This window comes from Salmo trutta, chromosome 14 (assembly GCF_901001165.1).
Source record: "Salmo trutta chromosome 14, fSalTru1.1, whole genome shotgun sequence".
In the NCBI taxonomy this organism is placed as follows: domain Eukaryota; kingdom Metazoa; phylum Chordata; class Actinopteri; order Salmoniformes; family Salmonidae; genus Salmo; species Salmo trutta.
Genome location: NC_042970.1, coordinates 68127342 through 68152199, shown reverse-complemented (window position 1 = coordinate 68152199; position 24858 = coordinate 68127342). Strand labels below are relative to the sequence as shown.

The window sequence follows — 24858 nt, the reverse complement described above, 5'->3', positions numbered from 1 at the left end:
TTTCCACTGAATCCCATACTTCTGGGTCACTGTCTGGGTGCTCCCGTGCGTGTCTCTGCAGAGCGTATATGGCACAGCAAGGACTGCAGGTGGTGCCAAATGGGAGTACTTGCCATTCATAGATTGTGGGCTCTGCGTCTCGTTCCATATCTCGCCATATGAACCGGAGCAGTGTAGTGTCGGAAGGCAGCAGACGAATCTGATGAAACATGGCTTTGATGTCTCCACTGATGGCTGTAGAGTGCTGCCGGAACCGGAGAAGGACACCGAGCAAGGAAGGACCTAAAATTGGTCCGGGGAGTAGACAGTCATTCAGGCTTTGACCAGCAGCTTGGAATGAACAGTTGAAGACAAGTCTGTACTTCCCACCGTGTTGCTGGATAACATGATGAGGGAGATACCAGGATTCGCCGAGTGCGTTTCCCTCTTCTTGAGTTGTCACTTTGGTGACATAGCCTGCCTTTACAAGGTTATGAATCTCTCGGTTATGAACTTCAGCAAGCTCAGGATTCTTCACCAGGCATCGCTCCGTTCCACGCAATAGTGGGAGTACAGCCCGCGTCGTGGTTGCCAGAGGAGGATGGTTGGGCACCCGTAGCAGTGGGGTTGCGTACCTCCGAACGCCCTCCATTTCAGTGGTGGTGGTGCGCTTCTCCAGGAGGTCTAATGCATAGGAGTCTTGTTTAGAGCGAGTGACCTCCTGTAGCTTCCGGTTGGAGAAGGTGTCCATCTTCCATAGCATCTCAACATTCCGAAGGAGGTCAGTAGCTGGACAGGGGGATGGAGCTGGATTGCTTCTGGTGAAGAGGACTTGCTGTGACTGTACAGCTTGGGTGGAGAGAAGTAAATGGGCTGGACCTTGCACAGCCCAACCCAAGGATGTATGGACAGCAACGGGCCCGCCTTCTGGTCCAGCTCGTATAGGCTCAGTCGGGGTGACGAGATGTGGGTGGTCTGACCCAATCAGGATAAGTGGAGCTACTCTGGCCAGGCTAGGAAGAGGCAATCCTCGGAGATGAGGATATTGTTTCTGTAGAACACTTACCGGGCAGGAGTGCTCTGCAAGATTCAGGCCATCCGCCGTGAAGGCATTGGTGATAGTATAGGTCACGTCCCTGTTTCCTGAAGGGGAAATGCTGAAGGTCACAGCAGAGCCTTTCATTTGGATAACATCATGTCGCACCGTTCTGAGATTAAGGGTCTCGGGGATCCCCTCCAGGTTAAGCTGTCGGGTGGCCGCCGGGAGAATGATTGTTCGTTCAGACCCATCATCTAGAACGGCGAATGTATCAATGCTTCTCCCTCCACTCCACAGAGTGACCTTGACCACCTTCAACATGACCCTTGGAGACCGGTTCTGCTGGTCGAGGTAGAGCTCCTTTACAGCTCCTACCATGAGCATACTCTGCTCTTTCTGTGCTTGGGGAATTACATTATGCAACACTGTGAGATGGATTTCCATACAGCGATTGCAGGGTTTCCTCAATGTGCAGGTCTCCGCCTTATGGCTACGGGCACACTTGTAGCATCGCTCGCCTGAAGTGATCCAAGCCTTCAATTGAGGTTGAGTGAGCTTTTTTACCCTGGGACATGAGCCAAGGAAGTGCCCCTTACTATTGCAATATGGGCAGTAAGGCTGAAATTTGATGTTCTTGCTCTTGAGAGGGGTCTTCTTCCCGGGTTCCTCCCCAGCTTCACTATTTAAGTACATAGTAGTGGGAGTTGGCCTTTTCTGTCCCTCCTGGTGTTCAAACTCCTTCCTTCCCCTGTAGACTATGGCTGAGATTGTGGCCTGGTGAGCGATGCTCTTCGCCCTCGCTTTCACCTGCAACCATGTGGCTAGGTCTCTGAGAGCATAGGTGCTTCTCAAGCCCTCTTTCAGGATGCCTTTGTTCAAACAATGTTCAACGAAACTGTCTCTGAGGGACGCTGGAAGCTTGCTAAGAAGCCTGTCCACGTGGGAGCCACATTTCAGCTCGTTCCCGTCTTCTCCTTCAACGGATTGGAGCATCGAGGTCAGGGATTGGACAGCCAGGGAGAACTCTTGGAAGGCAGCATGGTCTCCCATTTTAATTGGAGACATGTTCAGGATGGTGTTTAGTTCATTCTGGACTAGCTGGCGTGGCTCACCATATCTCGCTTTCAGGGCCTGGAGAGAGGCAGTGTATGGTATTGCGGAGTGCATAAAGGATTGGGCCAGCTTATATGCACTGGGAAACCGCAAGTGATCCATTAGTACTTGGTACTTGTAGCGTTCTGACAGATGACTGTGAATACCCAGTAGGCTCTCCAATGCCATTTCCAAAAGGACAAATTCACTCTCCTTTCCGCTCTCAAAGTATGGCAGTTTGGGTCTGGGAATTCCATAGGCTGAGGCTACTAGCAGTTTCATAATGTTGGCTCCATCTTCTGGTTGCGTGAAGGATAAACCCGGGACTTCTGATGAGCCCACTGTGGCCTCATTGGGCCTGTCCCCTACTGTCCCAGACCCTCCATGGGTGGCAGCCGGAATTGGGTGAGAGCCCTCCCACTTGCCGTCTGAGGACTGGCCTGGTCCAGGCCCTGGACGAGAGGAATGATTTGCCGTGGTTGGTAATTGGCGGAAAGGCGAAGGAGTGATGCTTTGTCCAGATGGAGGAAAGCTAACTTCTGTCACTGGCATAGAGGGCGTTTGCGGAGTGGTCTGTCCCCCGTGCTCCGTGTTGGCTGTTGACCTTGGAGCCTCCGGGGACTGTGTGCCATGCTGTACCAGAGGGGCAGATTGGGAAAGAAAGGCAGACAGATCAGGTCCATCTGGAAGGGTGGTCAGGTCAGCTCCCTGTTCGTTCCTCTCCAGGAAGGATGAGACCATCCGTGCCTCCTCCAATTCCCTTCTTGCTTGACGGTGCCGTCGCTGCTGTGCCAGGTCCTTGGCAATGAATTCCCTTTCCTGTAGAGCTCTACGGGCTTGCACATCCAATAGGTGACATCGTTCGTCAGCCTGTCGTTCCTCCTCAATCTGACGCTCAATTTCCTCCAACGCTAATAGTTTCATCCTCTCTTGTAGGACAGCGGTCTGTGATTCGCTGAGGGCTAGTGAATGGCGGCTGCCATGTCCACATCCAAAGGGGTATCCACTGGTCGAACTCTCACTCCGTCTAGAGTGCCTCGACGATTTCCTTTCAGTTAAGGGGTGAGCGGAGCCTGCCTCAGGAAGCTGGTCGACCTGTGCGGTGAGAGTTACCTCCATAGGTTCTTCCTGTAGAACACTCTCCCATCCCAAAGCAGTTTCTGGTCCTTGGCCCAGAGGGGATGGCTGATGGCTGAAACGTACAGCTGATCCATCACCACTTTGAGCTCTGGTGGGCTTGCCCTTGGATGTGGGAAACTCGACCACATAATCCTTAAGATAACCAGGTGCTTGCCTGGTACTACTGGTGGTTGAGGATGAAGCCTTTGTTACTTTAGGCTTAGCTCCTGGACCTTTTCGTTGTTCCAGGACCTTTCCCTCCGCTGCTCTCTCTTCCTTTATCCCTCCTTCCAGTGAAGACAATTCCTCCTTCTCCCCCTTCATTTCCTTTCCACCTGTCTTTGGTTCCGTCATCATCCGGCTCGAAGGACCATTGAAAGATTAGTGGAATCTGTGTGGGTAGCTGGACAGGTAGGATGACTGACAGTGAGGGTGAACAGGTGGTCACGGGTCAGGTGACAGAGAAATGGATGAGACTGAGGCAGGAATTCCTTTAACCATAAAGTGGTATATTTACTGAGTAGTGTGGATTCATGGACGCACAGAACTTCTGGATTTGACAGAGTGAAGGAAGAGAAAGCAGCGCGATCAGGCGATAGTGATTTCCTCCTTTTATGGAGTGGAGATCTGTCGGACATTTCCACCTGACCTAATTAAAGCGCCCCTGGCCCAGCTGAGTAAGTGGCAATGAATTAAAGGATTATTCCACCAACTCCATGGGCTTTTTCTACATCTACTACTATGAGAGTTAACGTTAGTTAGTACTCCCTTATTACGGCTTATTACTGCTTACCTGTTATAAAATGACAACAATGCCTTGCTAGCTGACTTACTTTTCCACTGTCGAAGCACTGTTTCCTGCAGGATTCTGCCCTGTTCTGAAAGAACTCCCTGAGTTTACCATCAGTGGCGGTTCTAGACCATTTCAACTGGGGGGGGGGGGGGGGGGGGGGGGGGGGGGGGGGGGGGGGGGGGCAAGCTGGGGCCAGTTGTACTGTTAGAGGGGCCAGTTACATTAGACGTTATTGTTGTCATATCGTTTTCTTCACTGCATTGCAGGCATTAGCAGGCAAAAGACCATGTTCATAATCATCATCGTTGCCACTGTCTAATAACGGATGTAAAAAAAGAACGATAGCAAAACGTAGTTATGTAAAAATGATTTCATACTCCACATTTAGGGGGGCCACAAGGGGTTCCAAAATTGTTGTCACAGGGGCACTGGCCCCCCTGCCCCCCCAGAACCGCTAGTGTTTACCATCATGCTGTGGATGTTTGGTCAGGACGTGTCGTTTTGTTAATTTGTTCGTTATGCGAGTCTCATTACTAAGCACTTCCACACACAAAACACATTGCGGGCGCTCCTCGTTATAAGTTTGTATGACAGAGAGAGAAACTCCTCGCTGTATATTCGTTTCATGACAATTGAGCTGTCAGACCTTGTGGCTAGCACGAGTCCGTTTGATGACAACGGTGAGTGATGGCGAGTGCGAATGACAAGTCAGTGGCTGACACCGCATCATCTGCTGCCTGAACGACAGGCAGAACTGCAGAAAAAAAGATCCGGTAAACCGCAAAGCACACGGGCATCTCCCTCTCACACTCGCGCAGCAGCCAAACTGAGCAGAGGCCACTGCTTAAGCAGAGATCGCACTGAACAGAGAGCGCAGATGCACTTGGCCAAATCAATTCCAGTAATTAATGAAACAATTATAAATGTACACTGACACGTCGCGACCCACCATTAACAAGTCCAGTGGGTCGCGAGGCGTACTTTAAGAAAGGCGGCTCTAGATGCTGGAGAGTGGTGTCAAACAGACAGGCTACATCATCCATGACTAGGAGGATGAGACATCAGACCATGGGTTAGTTCTAGTCTCCTGCCACATGACACATTTCCCTTCTGAGGAACATCAGTGATGACTCATAGGTCAGTGTAGTGACATACTGTAGAGCAGAACATTATTCATTCTGTAGTGTAGATAGAGCAGAACATCACTGCTGAGTGAGAGGGTCAGCGACAGTATCATCATTAGTAAGCTACATCATTGTTCAGGGCTCAGTGGCAGTGTTATAATTAGAATGTTGTGGACATGGCTACTGAGTGAGGGGTCAGCCCAGTGCCATCATTAAGAAGGGACAGCACTAGCTACTGAGTAATGGTGCTTTCAAGACAACTGGGAACGCTGAAAAAAACAAGGTCAAATCATAACGTCCGTGATCTTCAGGCCGGAAAGTGGGAGTTCAAGAAAGATGGATCCAAGTCGGATCTCGTTTTTTTCAGAGTTCCTGGTTGTCTTGAACGCACTGATGTCGGAAGTCAGAGATTTTCGAGGTCCCAGTACCCAGCCTAGTGACCTCACTAGCTACTGAGTGAGAGGTCAGCCTAATGACATCAGTAAGAAGGGACATCACTAGCTACTGAGGGAGAGGGTCAGTTTAGTAGCATTATCAATAGGGAAGATTATAGGGTAAGTTGTTTTTCACGACAGCTGAGAGGGACACTGCCCTAAGGTTTATGCATTCACTCACTGTTGTAAATTGCTTTGGATTCAATGGTTATAAAGATGAGCTGAGGAGAGACTGACTGCATCACTTCTTATTTTTATAAGAACGGCATATATTATTTATTGTTATGTTAAATACAGTAAATAGTTAATTGTTGGTTTACAGGTTGCCTAGATGAAGCTGAACCTTGCCTTTTAGAGTTTATAGTTTGAACCCATGCTACTCTATTCTTTATCTAAGACAATAAAGAGAATGGCAGGGCACTGTTCTTATGGTTCCCCCTGTCTGTAGGACAACTGTAGCCCTCTGGTGATGGATTCTGGGTTCTGACTCCTAAACTTCAAATAGTGTTAATTATCACGTATCCGATTGAAATATTGAGTGCTACAGTCTAGGGTCTACACCAGAAGTGAATGGTTATCTGTAGGAGGAATGTATATGGTGGAGGCAATTAAGCTTGGAATGTATTGTGTTAAAGGAAGGGCTGAGTTGGGTAGCTGAGCCTACAGACATCCATCACTGTCAGCTAACTGAGAGCCTCACCTCTCTGCCTCCACTACCTTCCTACCTGTCAGACGGGATGAATAGGGACCTGCGGTGGGCAAGGTGCAGAATACAGATGATGTATGGCCTGAGGGGAAGCACAGTATTCTACTTAAACATATTATACTCCCTTCTATTCAATTATAATGAAATTGTTGAAGCAGCTTTGCTTCTTATCCTTGTTATCATTGTTATGAGTGGTGTGTTGAATGGGTTTTCTATAAACTTGATTTGATCACGGATATAAGATGCTACTCATATTCCTGAATTGGCAACATACAGGGATCATTATACTAACTACTTGCACTTTATATGCTCAGTCATACTAATTAAAGCCTAGTCTGATTAGATTACTGTGTATCAAAGTCTTGGGTCTAAATGAATCACAGCTCATTCCCTGTCTTTGTGTCACAGTAAGGAAGGGAGGAGATGTCACTATAGGGCATTCTATAGGGTTATGATGATGGTGTAGCACCAGTAAATATGCAGTATAATCATGCCTGGGTATAGACATTCCTGGATTCCTCCTTTCATTCCTCTCTATTGTATCACCCTGTCTCTTCTAACAGTGTACATAACTGTGAGCATGCATTCACGCACACACAGATGTGTCCCTGTGTTGAGCTTAACCCTGACCCAAAAGCCTAGAAGGGATGAGAGAGCCAAGTCTATGGGTTCGAAGCTTCAACCACCCCACAGCACACACACACACACTTACACACACCAACTGGTTAATGGACTGCTGAATGTTTTATTTTTTGTTCTCTTGCTTTGTTTGTTATTTTCCATATTGTGTCTATCTCTGAGAAGCTACCCAGGAAAGGGCTGAAAATATCCCATATCAATATAGGTAGCCTTAGAAATAAGGTTCATGAAATCAATCAATTGATAACATTCAGATATTAGCCATTTCTGAAACTAACTTAAATAATTATTTTGATGATACAGCAATAGCAATACAAGGATATAACATCTATAGAATAGACAGAAATGCTCATGAGGGAGGTGTTGTTTTTTTATATATATATATATATATATATATATATATATATATTGGGTAGCTGATATATACAGTCGAAGTTGTAATGCTTAGAGAAGATCTCATGTCAATTGTCACTGAAGTGCTGTGAGTGCAGGTTCACCTGCCTCATCTAAGGCTTATTATTTTGGGTTGTTGCTATAGGCCACCAAGTGCTAACACTTAGTTTCTAAATCATTTGTGTGAAATGCTTGATAGTGTATGTGATGTAAACATAGAGAAAACGGTCCGCTCGACAGGAAGCGTCTCACTGTAACCAGTGTCTGTAAATGGTTCAGGTTATTAATCAACCTACCAGGTTGTTTACAAACACTAAAGGAACAAGATCATCCACATGTATTGATCACATTTTTACTACTACAGGAAAGCCAAAGTTCCAAAAGCTGGGCTTATTAAAATGTGATGAATTTATGAAATTGCTTCATCCAATTATTGATAAAAATGCACCTGTTAAGAAACTGACTGTTAGAACTGTTAAGGATCCATGGATTGATGAGGAATTTAAAAACTGTACAGTGGCCTGCAAAAGTATTCACCCCTCTTGGCATTTTTCCTATTTTGTTGCCTTACAACCTGGAATTAAAATAGATTTTTGGGGGGTTTGTATCATTTGATTTACACAACATGCCTACCATTTTGAGGATGCAAAATATTTTTTAATGTGAAACAAACAAAAAATAAGCAAAAAAAATGAAAACTTGAGCGTGCATAACTAGTCACCCCCCCCCCCCCCAAAGTCAATACTTTGTAGAGCCACCTTTTGCAGCAATTACAGCTGCAAGTCTCTTGGGATATGTCTCTATAAGCTTGGCACATCTAGCCACTGGGATTTTTGCCCATTCTTCAAGGCAAAACTGCTCCAGCTCCTTCAAATTGGATGGGTTCCTGCTGGTGTACAGCAATCTTTAAGTCATACCACAGATTCTCAATTGGATTGAGGTCTGGGCTTTGACTAGGCCATTCCAAGACATTTAAATGTTTCCCCTTAAATCACTCAAGTGTTGCTTTAGAAGTATGCTTCGGGTCATTGTCCTGCTGGAAGGTGAACCTCCATCCCAGTCTCAAATCTCTGGAAGACTGAAACAGGTTTCCATCAAGAATGTCTCTGTATTTAGCGCCATCAATCATTCCTTCAATTCTGATCAGTTTCCCAGTCCCTGCCGATGGAAAAAATCCCCACTGCATGATGCTGCCACCACCATGCTACACTGTGGGGATGGTGTTCTCGGGGTGATGAGAGGTGTTGGGTTTGTGCCAGACATAGTGTTTTCCTTGATGGCCAAAAAGCTACATTTTAGTCTCATCTGACCAGAGTACCTTCTTCCATATGTTTGGGGAGTCTCCCACATGCCTTTTGGGGAACACCAAACGTGTTTACTTATTTATTTAAGCAATGGCTTTTTTTCTGGCCACTCTTCCATGAAGCCCAGCTCTGTGGAGTGTATGGCTTAAAGTGGTCCTATGGATAGATACTCCAATCTCCGCTGTGGAGCTTTGCATTACCTCCTTGCCTGGACCATGAGTTTTGGTGGGTGGCCCTCTCTTGGCAGGTTTCTTGTGGTGCCATATTCTTTCCATTTTTTAATAATGGATTTAATGGTGCTCCGTGGGATGTTCAAAGTTTCTGATGTTTTTTTATAACCCAACCCTGATCTGTACTTCTCCACAACTTTGTCCCTGACCTGTTTGGAGAGCTCCTTGGTCTTCATGGTGCCGCTTGCTTGGTGGTGCCCCTTGCTTAGTGGTGTTGCAGACTCTGGGAACTTTCAGAACAGGTCTATATATACTGAGATCATGTGACAGATCATGTGACACTTAGATTGCAGACCGGTGGACTTTATTTAATTAATTATGTGACTTCTGAAGGTAACTGGTTGCCCCAGATCTTATTTAGGGGCTTCATAGCAAAAGGGGTGAAGACATATGCATGCACCACTTTTCCATTTGTAATTCTTTTGAATCTTTTGAAACAAGTAATTTTTTTTCATTTCACTTCACCAATTTGGACTATTTTGTGTATGTCTATTACATGAAATCCAAATAAAAAATCTATTTAAATTACAGGTTGTAATGCAATAAAATAGGAAAAATGCCAAGGGGGGTGAATACTTTTGCAAGGCACTGTATGGTTGAAAGAGATGGGGCAAAAGGAGTGGCTAATAAGTCTGGCTGCACATCTGACTGGCTGACTTACTGCAAATTGAGAAATTATGTGACTAAACTCAACAAAAAGAAGAAGAAACTGTATTATGAAGCCAAGATCAATGATATAAAGAATGATGGAAAAAGAATTGGAGTACTTTAAATGAATTTATGGGCAGAAAGACAAATTCAACTCCGTCTTTCATTGAATCAGATGGCTTATTCATCACAAAACGATTTGATGTTGCCAATTATTTTAATGATTACTTCATTAGCAAAGTGGGCAAACTTAGACAAGAAATGCCAACAACGAACAGTGAGTCATCGTATTCATGCATTAAAAAACAAATAATGAAACAAAATCATAGTCAGAATCTTTTTTTGTTTGTCCGGGCAAGGCGCAACAATGATTGTTATCGATCAATAATGACAAACCTCCTGGCATTGACAACTACTGAGGATGGTAGCTGACTCTATAGCCACTCCTATCTGTCATATATTTAATCTGAGTGTAGAGGAAAGTGTTTGTCCTCAGGCCTGGAGGGAAGCAAAAGTCAGTCCGCTGCCCATGAGTGGTAAAGTGGCCTTTACTGGTTCTAAAAGCAGACCTATCAGCTTGTTGCCAGCTCTTAGCAAACTGTTGGAAAAAAATGGTGTTTGACCAAATACAATGCTATTTCTCTGTAAACAAACTGACAACATACTTTCAGCATACTTATAGAGAAGGGCACTCAACATGTACTGCACTGACACAAATGACTAATGATGTCACACCCTGATCAGTTTCACCTGTCCTCGTTATTGTCTCCACCCCCTCCAGGTGTCGCTTGTTTTCCCCAATGTATTTATCCCTGTGTTTCCTGTCTCTCTGTGCCAGTTCGTCTTGTATGTTAGTGAAGTCAACCAGCGTGTTTTTCCAATACTCCTTTTTCTATTCTCTTTGTGATAGTCCTCCTGGTTTTGACCCCTGCCTGACTCTGGACTTCTTTCCCGCCTGCCTGATCATCCTGCCTGGCCTGACCTTCATTCTGCCTGCCCTTCGGTACCTTTTGGACTCTGAACTGGTTTTGACATTTTTGCCTGTCCACAACCATTCTCTTGCCTTCCCCGTTTGGATTAATAAATATTGTAAGACTCCAACCATCTGCCTCCTGTGCCTGCATCTGGGTCTCGCCTTGTGTCATGATAGATGATTGGTTGAAATAAATTAATAATAAGAATATTGTGGGAGCTGTACTATTAGATTTCAGTGGAGAATTTGATATTATTGACCATAACCTGTTGTTCAGAAAACGTATGTTTTATGGCATTTCAAACACTGCCATATCATGGATTCAGAGCTATCTATATAATAAGACTCCGTGAGTTTTCTTTAATAGTAGCCTCTTTAATATCAAACATGTAGGTTGTGGTGTACCGCAGGGCAGCTCTCTAGGCCCATTACTCTGCCACTGGCATTAAACAAAGCCTGTGTGTCCATGTATGCTGATGATTCAACCAAGTTTGGGGTCACTTAGAAATGTCCTTGTTTTTGAAAGAAAAACACATTTTCTGTCCATTAAAATAACATAAAATTGATCAGAAATACAGTGTAGACTGCCATCTATATTGGATAACATGATTATATATTTAATTATTATTATTGTGGTCCCGTGTGGCTCAGTTGGTAGAGCATGGTGTTTGCAACACCAGGGTTGTGGGTTCGATTCCCACGGGGGACCAGTATGAAAAAAAAAGAAATGTATGCATTCACTACTGTAAGTCGCTCTGGATAAGAGCGTCTGCTAAATGACTAAAATGTAAATGTAATGAATATGATAATTTTTTATTGAATATTTCAATATTATTATTGAGTTTGATGTTTGATTTTTGCAGTTTGCTGTGCGCTCAACATATAGAAATGAGAAGCAGGCCAAAGAGTTTATGCACCATATTGCAGAGGTGGAGAGAAACAACATCAGAGAGAATCTGAAAAACTCTCTCCATCATGTCAGATGGCTCCACAGACAGTTCTGTGAAAGAGGAGGAGTTAGTTTATGTCAGATTCTGTCACATGGGCAAGATCGAGTCAAAATGGAGAAGGCAGACGCGGCACATATAAGCAACGCCATCAGTGCCATCATGGAGGGAGTGGGGGAGCAAGTTGGTTGCTCTGGGAACAGGGAGCTGCTGTGATGACCGGAGCCAAGAATGGTGTGGTCAGCCGGCTGAAGGGGGACAGGGCCTACATCATCGGGATCCACTGTATGGCACACCGCCTTGACCTTTTCTGATGCCATCCGGTCCAACGTGATGTTTCAGAAAGTAGAAGACCTCCTCAGTGGGCTCTACACCTTCTACCACACCAGTCCACTGAACAGGGCAAACCTGGTAAACAGCTTCCAGGCTCTTGGGCACACATCGCTGGTGCCCATCAGAATTGGCGGGACCCGATGGGTAGGACACCTATTGCGTGCACTGGACCACTTCCTGCGAGGTTACCAGGGGCGTGTCTAGCACCTGGAACAGGTAGTGGCTCTAGATTGCTATGCTAAGTACTCCAAATGTCATCATCAATATGTAATGTCCAGTAAATAACAACAAACACGGTTACAATTAGTAACATCATGTTTCAGTGCTTTATGCACTGATAAAATGTGTCATATCTAATATAATTTTTTGGGGACGGCAATTAATTGTCTATTTGTATGTCTTTGTTCTTGATGTATTTCAGATTCAATCTGCTGATGGCCAACATGTCTGAGGTGTCCAGCAGGCCAAGGCCAGGAAATACTACTGCGAGGGAGGCTGTTGTTATCTGCTTCTGGGGCTTCCTGCATGACACACTAACACACCTGAGCAACCTGTCTGCCTGTCTGCAGAGGTCCACCATCACCATAGCAGAAGCCCACAGCTCCTTGGGCTCAACACAGGCAGTACTTAAGAAGTACACAACCAGGTATGTTTATTTAAGCTGCAATAAGAAATACTTACCTTAAGTGAATTAAGAGAAAGGATTATGTCAATGAGAGGGAGAGAGAGTGTGAGTGAGAGTGTGTTGTAAAGGAAAAATCTGATAGGATGGTAAAATGAGCCTTTTCTCATCAGAGAAGGGCCCATGATGAAGGCCACAATGGCCAACAGATATGAGGGAATTTCGCTGACCAGAGGTGACAGCAAGACGCTCATCACCTCATAGGACAAAATGCTTGACAGGCTAGTGGAGAGTATGACTGACAGGTTCCAGGATGCCAGTGTAGGGGTCAGCTTCACCAACTGGCCAGAATCAGGAGATGCAGCAGTAGGTTACTTTGTTTTGTATTACAGGGCAGTCAGGTTAGATTCAGGATCATATTTTTATAGTCTGAGAATTAAAACTGCATGATGCTTGTTGTAATGTATACAATTATTTGAGATTTTGGTGACACTGAACTGGAAACCCTGGTGGACCACTTCAAGCCTGTCCTGGAGACCTCTGGCATCCATGTTGAAAGGATCCCTGACCTGTGGACTGTCCTGAAGGTGCTGATGTACCAAGAGCCCCAGTCCCTGCAGAAGATGTCCTGGTTCCGTGTCAACAGCAGCCATCAGCATTCCTGTCCTGATTTTCTAGCATTGGTTGACCTGGTCCTGTCCTTCCCTGCCTCCACAGCTGAATGTGAAAGAGGTTTTAATACCATGAAACAGATGAAAAACGATTGGCGGTCCAACCTAGAGTCTGATACACTGTCAGATTTCCTTATGGTCCAGCTGTCCTCTCCAGAGATCAGGGAGTATGATCCGATTAAAGCTGTGATGCTGTGGCACCAGGACTCTGTCAGGAGCAGGAGGCCAGACTGGAGGCCAGACTGGAGGCCAGACAGGAGGCCAGACTTCATGGACTGTGCAAAGAGGCTGATTGCGGTAGAGAGCAAGGAGTCTAATGAGGAGGTTTAAGTTTATTACAATGATTAAGCATCTGATAGGTTTACAAAACCTTCAAATGTACTTTAATGTTTGATCCTTACGTACATTTAATAGCAAATACTTCAGTAGAATTTTGAGTTCAAGATTTCTTCAGTTGTATTCAGGCTGGGAAATGAAATCTAGCCACAGCCAAAATTAACCAGCATCTGATAAGTCTCTATTTTACCTGTATTTTATCAGGGTATTTCTACTCAAAGTAAAGGATTTGTAGACATGTTTCCCCTTTGTATCAGGAGAACACCAGTTCTATGTCCACTGCACTTCTCATAATTGTATCTTACCATTGTTGTTGCCCTGTTTAAACTTCTATGTACTCTTATTCATTGTATCTCACATATTATTTGTTTATATCATGGTGTGCCCACTGTTTGGCATTTTTGCACTCTGGACAGCACTTTTGGTCAACTACAGTGGTTTTTAAATGTGCTCTACAAATACACTTGATTTGATTAACTGTTGATCAATATATTCAAATAATTTTGTTTCAAATTTTGCTCTGGCCTCTTTAAGTTTGTATTCAACATAATACCTTATTATCTCAATGAAATGTACTGAAATTAATGTATATTTGACCCACAAAGGCAATTTATTATTTTGGCCAGTAAAAAATATGCTTAGCTGGTGGATTTTTTCATCTACCAGTCCCCTTGGCAGGTGAGACAAAAAGTACATTTCGGACACTGGTTACACACACAAACAAGCACAAGCACACCATCCTGCTATGAATAATACATGACAATATAGTATAATTATCTAGATTAGAGATATCCAGAGTAGAGCTATCCAGATTAGAGATAACTGACATACAAGACACTCACATGTATCTGAGTTCTGACTCTCTTCTGACCAGCACATCTCGAATCCTGTCAATCTTGAAAAGCTCTCCCTCGATGTCATCTATGGTGATGGTGGAGTCGGCCATGGAGACAATGTCCTCTTCTGATCAGAGAGAAGGACAGACAAAAGTTCACTTTTTCTATTCAACTTCTTTGCAGATCTACATTTCGGAATGATATGGATATGGTAGAATAGGTAGGCAAACGGGTGCTCACCCGCAACCATGCACACACAGTCGCGCACACACACACACACACACACACACACACACACACACACACACACACACACACACACAGTTGAGTTGGCAAAGCAACATTGTGACAAGATAAAGCTGGCATACGCAAAAAGATGGCTGTATGACACAACATGTCCTACTGCAGCATCATGGATAAGGTAGCTTGGGACCAGATCATCTTCTTTGTATGCTGCCAAGCAAAACATTGATTTTGTCTGGTTCAATGCAGGCTAAGGAATTAAATTAGGGTTTGTTCCAGGCTTAATCAAATACACACACAGCAAAAACTGAAAACAGGGAGATATGCTTCTTAAAACAATACATCTAGCCGGGGGCCTAACGCTTTTGCTGTGATGAAAACAATTCATTAAAAGTCACAAAATCCACACTTTGGCAGCAAGTTGGAGGCTTCTTCCTCAGTCATTGTTATGAGAAACGTTCGAGGTAAAAACTTTTCAGCCTTTGAGTACAAATACTTTTTTGCAATTCCCCAGCGTGTGAGAAGTAGAGGTAGAAGAACTGTGTTCCTTGTAATTACTGTTGATGGTCTGAACCCACGGAGACTCTGGGGAACCATTTGAGAAAAGAGTTGACTGTCTGAGTGCTCTGGTGCAGACAGTGCTCTAGCTCTCAGTGAGTAAATGAGAAAGAGCGAGCGAGCGAGAGAGAAAGTTTGCGCACGAGTGAGTCTGCCTCTGTGTGTCCTACCTCCCTCACCCCCAGCAGGCTTTGAGCGGACTATAAATCACCAAGAAAAATACATTTAAGTATGAACAGCTACTTATCGGGTTTTACAGCGGCAGCCAGACATCAGCACAAGGAAATACCTAACAGAATGACATTATAATAAATACTTATGTGTATGTCAATGTGCATTTCTTGAAGTTATGCAGGGCACACCTTGCCAGGCCGTTTCTTTAAGTTGCTTTATAACATTTACTTGGCTTTTTACTACTTTGGTAACCAGAGTGTAATTACTATGGGTAGTATACCATCCTTTACCACTATTCCATCTAACCTGCTGTTACACAATGCGATCGTAGGTAATGTATTATAAGCTTTGCCACATCTCAGCCGCTATATCTAACCCGTTTGTCTCTCTGCCCCAAGCTGTTAACATCAAGCTTTGTTTTCCCTCAGAGTCCCAATAACTAGTGCGGGATGGAGCCAGTTCAAAACATTTCAGCTTCAGACCTACTGCAGAATTTCAATCGAGCCAAACACTCTGCCATGAAATCAAACATTCCACTGCTTCCACCTCCCCAACTCCCTATTACTTTCACAGATTTACGCCTACTAGTTGCACAAATGAGGATTCTACATGTATTTACCATCTGATCCTAGATCAGTATTTCTTGATCAAACATTCAACTGCATCCACCTCCACAACTACCTATTTCTTTCGCAGATTTACACCTACAAGTCACAGAAAAAAAACAGATTATACATGGATTTTAACTTTATTTACTGATCCTAGACCTGTCAGAAAGATCAGTAATTCCTTGATGAAGGCGTATTGAGGTATGCTGCTGAGTGTCCTGCATGCCAAAATACTGTGTTAGCTCGCTGAGCTAAAGGAAGTCAGAGGTTCAACAGTTCAGTCAGTCTGCCTTCTCTTCCTCTGAGTCTCTTCTGAGTCTCGTCTGCTGGTGTCTTGGTTCCCTAGCGGCTCTGCTAACTAACTCTCCCCCGCTGTTGAGCTGCTCTGTGTGGAGCTCGACTAACTGAGACACCACCTGGGCTGGGGATTGAGAAACCTCACACCACCACCACTGACTGAACAGATAATCTGATAGTCTCCCTCTTCCTCCTGAGGGATGAGACTGTCTACTTTGATACCCTTTGCAATGGCAAATACATACAAGATGTGTGTTTTGTCTGTAAGTCAATTGAAAATAAAGCTGAGAGAGAAGGGTGGGGAAGAGTGCGAGAGAGAGAGAGAGAGAGAGAGAGAGAGAGAGAGAGAGAGAGAGAGAGAGAGAGAGAGAGAGAGAGAAGAAGAGAAATAAGGAGAGATATCCTTTTCTCTTCCTCACACATAGGCTAGCCCCAGGGATTGCAGACTGGGCTTGATGTGCAGAATCAGATATAACATCCTTTGAGGGAGCTGAAAGGAAGAGAAGAGGTGTATTCTAACTAGTGCTAGCGGTGCGTGGGGAAAATCACTGGGGAAAGGCCTCCCGAGTGGTGCAGTGGTCTAAGGCACTGCATTGCAGTGCTAGCTGTGCCACTAGAGATTCTGGGTTTGAGTCCAGGCTCTGTCCGGGAGACCCATGGGGCGGTGCACAATTGGCCCAGTGTCGTCCGGGTTAGGAGAGGGTTTGGCCGGTAGGGATGTCCTTGTCCCATCGCGCACTAGCGACTCCTGTGTCGGGAGCAGTGCACGCTGACATGGTCGCCAGGTGTACGGTTTCTTCTCCGACACATTGGTGCGACTGGCTTCCGGGTTAAATGGGCATTGTGTCAAGAAGCAGTGCGGCTTGGTTGGGTTGTGTTTCGGAGGACGCACGGCTCTCGACCTTCAACTCTCCCGAGTCCGTACGGGAGTTGTAGTGATGAGACAAGACTGTAACTACCAATTGGATACCATGAAATTGGGGAGAAAAAGGGGTGCCAAGCCCCCGTCCCCTCATCTACAAAAAAAGCCATAATACAACATATATAGCATGTACAGTAACAGACAGTTACCTGGCCTATAGAATGGTCAAGCTAGTTAATGTTTCCGACATTTTTGGACCACTAAACAACTCTCCACAGAGAGTTACCGCAAGTCGCAAAGAAAACAGAAGCTGCCTCCACTATTCCAGCACCATTTCAACATCATCAAATCACCTCTGCTTAGTCTAATACAGTGACGACTAAAAGATACCAAAAACTATTTAGGCCAATCAACGTAAGCTAAATATGATGTGGCTGTCCATAGTTTTGATTTCTGTGTGTGTCCGCGCACGCGTGTGTGCGCACATTCGGGTAAGTAGAAAAGCATGTTGACTCACCCTACTTGTAGAGCAAAGCCAATGCCATCCTCCTCTCTTTCATGTTGACGAAACGGTCTATCACTCTGTCATGCAGTACATGCTTTTATTTTTTGTTGTCCTATGCTACCTGGCTAAAATGTTTGCTCGCTAGCCTAACTTCTATTCAAAGGAAACGTTGGCTAGTTAACATTAGCCTTCTACATCCAGCTACATATTGAACTTGTATCAAATCAAATCACATTTTATTTGTCACATGCGCCGAATACAACAGGTGTAGTCCTTACAGTGAAATGCTTACTTACAAGCCCTTAACCAACAATGCAGTTTTAAGAAAATATTAAATAGCAGCAGTAAATAACAATAGCGGGGCTATATACAGGTGGTACCGGTTCAGTGTCAATGTGTCATTGTGCGGAGGCACCGGTGTCGAGGTAATTATGTACATGCAGGTAGGGTTATTAAAGTGGCTATGCATAGATAAGAACAGAGAGTAGCAGCAGCGTATGTGGGGGGGGGCAAATAGTCTGGGTAGCCATTTGATTAGCTGTTCAGGAGTCTTATGGCTTGGGGGTAGAAGCTGTTTAGAAGCCTCTTGGACCTAGACTTGGCGCTCCGGTACCGCTAGCCGTGCGGTAGCAGAGAGAACAGTCTATGACAAGGGTGGCTGGAGTTTTTGACCATTTTTAGGGCCTTCCTCTGACACCGCCTGGTATAGAGGTCCTTGATGGCAGGAAGCTTGGCCCTGGTAATGTACTGGGCCATAGGCACTGCCCTCTGTAGTGCCTTGCGGTCGGAGGCCGAGCTGTTACCATACCAGGCAGTGATGCAACCCGTCTCAGGTCAGGGGCACAACAATGTATGAATTAATGGTTGGATCAGAATTGCCATTATAATCACTGGCCAGTTCGGAGAAAAAAGTAAAAGCACAAGTACAAATCCCTATCTCAATGGGATTTGAGAGCATACTTTTTTTGGTACACCAGGACCATTCACAGTTGCGCTCGCTCAGTTTAGCTCAACGCTGATTGGGAGACCAGATGCTCGCTGGCTTCCTTTGCATTCAATGCTACGGGTGGCAAAAATATCATACTCGTTTGGACCAGACAGCATCAGATAGATGGCCTACACATAGAGAGACAGAGGGGCGCTGTTTCGCTCGCTCGGATGCTTTCTCCTAGGAGATACATTCAGCCTCTTGCGAATTGAAGGGAAATTATGAAACACAGAGAGACTAAAGATAAATTATAGTGTTTGTTTTTTTCCCCAATTTTTGGGGGAAGGCTTCCCATGGCATCCTTGAATACATGCCACTGCTGATTAGGCTCTGTGACCTTTGGCTTGTACTGAGAGAGTTAAAAAGCTGAAGAAAAGAGACTTGATGACTATCAGCAGTGTATATTCACTCATATCCCTTTGGCATCTGTCAGCATTGTGTTGTGTACAAGCCTGAGACTCCCAAAGAGCCAAAGCACTCAGCTTTCTCAGCCAGGCACAAAGGATGAATACTTAGCTATATGAATCTTCTCAGAGCCGCTCAGCTGTGTTACTATGACACACTTCCTGATGTGACCCGCTACGACAGCGCTTACGTCAAGACAGCCATGGCACTTTTACTCCGGAGGGAGGGGTAGTCTCATCATAAAGACTGATTAGTTGACTTTGAATCTTAAAAACTTCAAACTCCATTCAAGTAAACCTGACAACACTCCCAACATCCCCTAAAGTTCAAACCTCTCTCTCTATAAGTCTATTGTCTTTACTATCCATTCCCATCCCTCCTCTGACCTACACTTCCCCCGTTAAGGACAATGCACGTGGCACGTTGGGATTTCAAAATGCCACAACAGGCTTCCCAAAAGCCATCAGTGAGAGGTTCACTGTGTACCCAGCCTCCGGCGCCATTACCTTGACAGCCATCATCACGTCTGGGGCTGAGAGGTTGGTCGGGTCTGGCGTTACTAGGCGGCATGTTCACACCCCTTCACTAAGTGAAAGAGATCAGAGTAGGGCTGGAGGGGGGTCATTCCTGGAGCTAGAGCCAGGGTCACTGTGAGAGTGCATAGCGGAAGTGTGTGTGTAATGGTGTGTGTGTGTATAATAGTGTGTGCAATAGTGTGTGTGTGTGTGTGTGTGTGTGTGTGTGTGTGTAGAGAGGAAGAAATGGATAATAGAGATACTGGAAGAACAGTCATCCAATTCCTCTGCAGAGCTTCTCATGTTGAGACAATTTCTGTGTTACAAACTCAATTAAAAAGTACACTACTACCTGTCTTTCAACCTCGCTCTGCGGAACTAACTTTAAAAGTTTGACTGTGGCTCGCTCCAAGTCCATGTCTCTCACCCTCCCTCAGAGAATGTCTAGCACACTGTCACTGGAGGACACTGCTGGATCTGTTAGCCGACCGTTACATGTTAGCATTCAGCATCCACATAGCATGTGTAGTATGGCATAGAACAATGTACGTGACTCCCTCCTCTGAAGTCTAATTATGTTACGCTTCGAAGAGAGCTGCCACTCACGACAAACCACAGTGTGTTTGAAACAAGGCCTGGATTTGCTGTCTTTCTTCTCCTCCCTCTATCCCTTATTTTTCCCCCCTCCATCACCCTGGGTGGTTTTCTTCTTAATGAGGTAGATATCACACAGTGACGGACTAACGGACAGGGAGGATGGGAGGGAGAGAGGAGGAAGGGAAGGAAGAAGGGTAGAAGGAGGGAGAGATGAGGGAGTGAGGATGAGAAGACCGGATAAATAAAGAGAGAGGGGTAGAGGGGAAAAGATAGAGAAAGACAGGGTGAGAAAAAGAGAGATATATATATATATATACATATATATATAGAGAGGGAGAGAGAGCTATAGAAAGAGATAAAGAAAGAAAGAAAGAAAGAAAGAAAGAAAGAAAGAAAGAAAGAAAGAAAGAAAGAAAGAAAGAAAGAAAGAAAGAAAGAAAGAAAGAAAGAAAGAAAGAAAGAAAGAAAGAAAGAAAGAAAGAAAGAAAGAAAGAAAGAAAGAAGTCAGATTCCTAATTTTGAGGAAGTGCAGTAATAGACTACAGGTACTTTGATTGAAGAGAAATAGAAGATAATGACTAAAACAATAAAATGTTTAAGTTACAAAAAAATTATATAAATTATCCTCAACAAACAAAGACTTTCCTATTCCTTTTGTTGTTGAAACATGAAAGCAAAAGGAGAATGACTCTGAGAGAATTGTTGATGTAATGATATGAATAGTGTGGGAACAGTGTGTCCCCAGCCTTGCAAAACTGACACTCGCAATGTTCTCTTCCATTCTTAATGTCTTGTTAAGTCTCATCTGTGCTCCATCATCTTTAATTTGAGGTGCAATTTACTGACTATAATGGCATACACCCTGTGACTGTACACATTATTCTAAAATGGACACACACACGTTATTAAAAAAAACTCACTTATGGCTTTACATCACCTGCCATCACATGGTTGGAGAGTTACTTATCCAGTAGAACCCAGAGTGTTCTTCAATGAAAGTTTCTCTAACATCAGATATGTACAGTGTGGTATCCCTCAGGGCAGTTGCCTTGGGTCGTTACTCTTCTCTATTTTTAAAAATGATTTGCCACTTGTCTTGCAAGATGCTAAAATGACTATGTATTCTGATGATTGCACACTCTACACATCTGCACCTACAGCCAGTGAGCTCACTGAGACTCTTAGCAAGGAGTTACAGTCATTGTCAGAATGAGTCATTAACAATAAACTGGCCTTAAATACATCTAAAAACCAAAAGCATTGTATTTGGTTCAAAGCATTCTCCTAGAGCTAAACGTCAAATGGAGTTGTGCATAAAGGGGGTGACCATTGAACAAGTTGAAGAAGCTGAACTCCTAGGAGAGACATTGGATGGTCAGTTATCATGGTCAAATCATATTGACAAAGATGTTGTGAAAATGGGGAGAGGTATGTCTGTTATAAAAAGATGTTCTGCGTTTTTGACACAAGTGTACTACAACTGTTCAGGTGCGGATCTTGATCACTGTCTGGTAATATGGTCAGGTGCAGCAAAGAAATACCTATTAAAGCTGCAGCTGGCTCAAAACAAAGCAGCACACCTTGCCCTTAACTGCACACACAGAACTAACATCATCAACATGCATAATAGTATTTCATGTTTGAGGGATTAGGAGAAATTGACTACTTCTCTTGTGTGTTTGAAAATGCCTAACCATTTGAATAATCTATTTGCATACACTTCAAACAGACTTCACACTGTACATACCGCACCAGACACACCACTATGGGTTTCTTCACTGTACCCAAACCAAAAACAGATTTAATACGTCACTTAGTTACAGTGCCTTCGGAAAGTATTCAGACCTTTTCCACATTTTGTTATGTTACAGCCTTATTCTAAAATGTATTAAATAAAACAATATCCTCAGTAATCTACACACAATACCCCATAATGACAAAGCGAAACAGGTTTTTCAAATCTTTGGCAAATGTATTAACAATAAAAAACAGAAATACCTTATTTACATAAGTATTCAGACCCTTTGAGATGAGACTCAAAATTGAGCTCAGGTGCATCCTGTTTCCATTGATCATTCTTGAGATGTTTCTACAACTTGATTGGAGTCCACCTGTGGTAAATTCAATTGATTGGACATGATTTGGAAAGGCACACACCTGTCTATATAAGATCCCACAGTTTACTGTGCATGTCAGAGCAAAAACCAAGCCATGAGGTCGAAGGAATTGTCCGTAGAGCTCCGAGACAGGATTGTGTCGAGGCACAGATCTGGGGAAGTACCAAAAAAATGTCTGCAGCATTGAAGGTCCCTAAGAACAGTGGCTTCCATCATTCTTAAATGAAAGAAGTTTGGAACCACCAAGACTCTTACTAGACCTGGCCAAACTGAGCAATCGGGGGAGAAGGGCCCTCTGACCGAGTTCTAGAGTTCCTCTGTGGAGATGGGAGAACCTTCCAGAAGGAAAACAATCTCTGCAGCACTCCACCAATTGGGCCTTTATGGTAGAGTGGCCAGGTAGAAGCCACTCCTCAGTAAAAGGCACACGACAGCCCGCTTGGAGTTTGCCAAAAGGCACCTAAAGACTCTCAGACCATGAGAAACAAGATTCTCTGGTCTGATGAAACCAAGATTGAACTCTTTGGCCTGAATGCCAAGCATCACGTCTGGAGGAAATCTGGCACCATCCCTATTGTGAAGCATGGTGGTGGCAGCATCAAGCTGTGGGGATGTTTTTCAGCCGTAGGGACTGTGAGACTAGTCAGGATCGAGGCAAAGATGAATGGAGCAAAGTACAGACTGGGGCGAAGGTTCACCTTCCAACAGGACAACGATCCTAAGCACACAACCAAGACTACACAGGAGTGGCTTCGGGACAAGTCTCTGAATGTCCTTGAGTGGCCCAGCCAGAGCCCGGACTTGAACCCGATCGAACATCTCCGGAGAGACTTGAAAATAGCTGTGCACCAATGCTCCCCATCCAACCTGATAGAGCTTGAGAAGATCTGCAGAGAAGAATGGGAGAAACTCCCCAAATACAGGTGTGCCAAACTTGTAGTGTCAGACCCAAGAAGACTCAAGGCAGTAATCGCTGCCAAAGGTTCTTCAACAAAGTACTGAGTAAAAGTTCTGAACACTTATCTAATTTTGATATTTCATTTTTATAAAAAAATTATTAGCAAACATTTCTAAAAAACAGTTTTTGCATTGTCATTATGAGGTATCTTGTGTAGATTGATGAGGGGGAAAATATAATTTAATCCATTATAGAATAAGGCTGTAACCTAACAAAATGTGGAAATAGTCAAGGGGTCTGAATACTTTCCGAAGGCACTGCATGTATAGAGCCATGTCATCATGGAATGCTCTGCCACCAGAGTTGACTAAGGCAAAAAGAAAGTTTAGCTTTAAAAACAGATTTAAAAAAAAGTATTGTATCACAGCACCTCTACTCTTTCTAAAGATCAAATTTAACTGTACTGTATATGTATATGAATAGTGTGTCAAAATAATTTTTGTTGTCTCTTGGTGTCTTTCCAACATAGAAGTCGTATATTCTTTTTTTATTTTGAATGTCATGTCCTTGTTTATAGCTGTTCTGTACTTTGTCATGTATTTGTACGTTTTGTGTGGACCCCAGGAAGAGTTAGCTGCTGCATGTGCAGTAGTTGATGGGATCCTAATGAAATAAAAAAAGCGCTCTAGTTACAGCTGTTGACTGCCACCTGTAGACGTGCATTTTGAAACAAACATCAACACCAGCATGCAACTTCAAGCATTTTTCCTGTAATAAATACTATTGTCTTCACTTTCTCAGGTCAATTATGCACACACAAACAATTCCACTTATTTACCTGTTTTGGAATTGTCTGTATTCCATTTAGTGCATTCCAGAGAGCCGTACTGATGTGATGATCCATGTTTATTTTCTTTTTCCATCTTTCAACAGTGGGTTCGATTCCAAACTGGTCAAGGATGCGCTGTCAAACAAATACAATGCTGTGTCTTGGAAACCGAAGGAAAACGGACAAGAAAAGACAACTGGAGCAGTCTATGCGCACAGTCTTTCATTAAGTACCAAGCTGCATGGCAGAGAATTGGGTAAAAACGCTTCTACAACGTGCTGATGTTGTCACGCTCTTTCCGTTGTTTGAGCTTGCGGTGTTCAAACCAAGGCTGACGTTTTCAATACCTATTGTACTGTAAACTCGAAGATATAGTTTTATATTAGACCATGGCGCCACCTAACGTTAATCGGTGGTACTACATACATTCCCCCCACAGTATCCCTCTTATTCAACAGCACTGTACTTAAAGGAATAGTTCACCCAAATTACAAAATTACAAATTGGTTTCCTTACACTGTAACGCTGCGTTCAAGAAAACTCAGAACTAGGAAACTCTGAAATGTCCAACTTGGAAACTCGTTGTAGAAAGATGAGGTCAGAGTTTCCCACTTGGAGAGTATTAGAATCAACCAAGCTCTACACAAAAAACGTACACAAATTTTAACTCTGAGGTTTGGAGTTTATGAGTTGTCTTGAACGCAGCATAAGCAGTCTACGGACAAGGTAGGACAGCAATCCATGCTTTAGTTTTATTCCCCTGGCACCGTTTTGACATTTGTGGCACAAATCCCATTCAAGTCATGGTACCATTACTAGGATTTTTCACGCATCCAGTCCAAATCATCTAAAAGTATCTCAAATTTATTGTGAAGCTCAACAAAGTCCCTTCTAGAGGATTTGAACATGATGGGGAAAAATGCTAATATCAGAATATATATATATACACACACACATACTTGTGCCATAAATGCTAAAATGTTAGCAGTGGAACAGTGCCAGGGAAACTAAACCAAAGCATGTATTTATGTCATACCTTGTCCA

The 24858-nt window shown here is 44.0% G+C and overlaps 1 protein-coding gene across 2 annotated transcripts in view; it reads right to left on the bottom strand.

Moving 5' to 3' along the window:
• LOC115147205 (uncharacterized protein C16orf45) overlaps positions 1–24784 on the bottom strand; it is a 46623-nt gene extending 21839 nt beyond the window's left edge. The window contains exons 1-2 of one of the 2 annotated variants that reach the window (XM_029689291.1): positions 23824–24784; positions 14225–14345 (exon numbers count right to left, since the gene is read on the bottom strand). In XM_029689291.1, the coding sequence (XP_029545151.1) occupies positions 14225–14345; positions 23824–23908 (206 nt within the window). In that variant the 5' untranslated portion in view covers positions 23909–24784. The remainder of the gene's footprint in view (positions 1–14224; positions 14346–23823) is intronic. The other variant, XM_029689292.1, reaches the window with a different exon arrangement.
• Between the last annotated feature and the right edge of the window lie 74 nt (positions 24785–24858).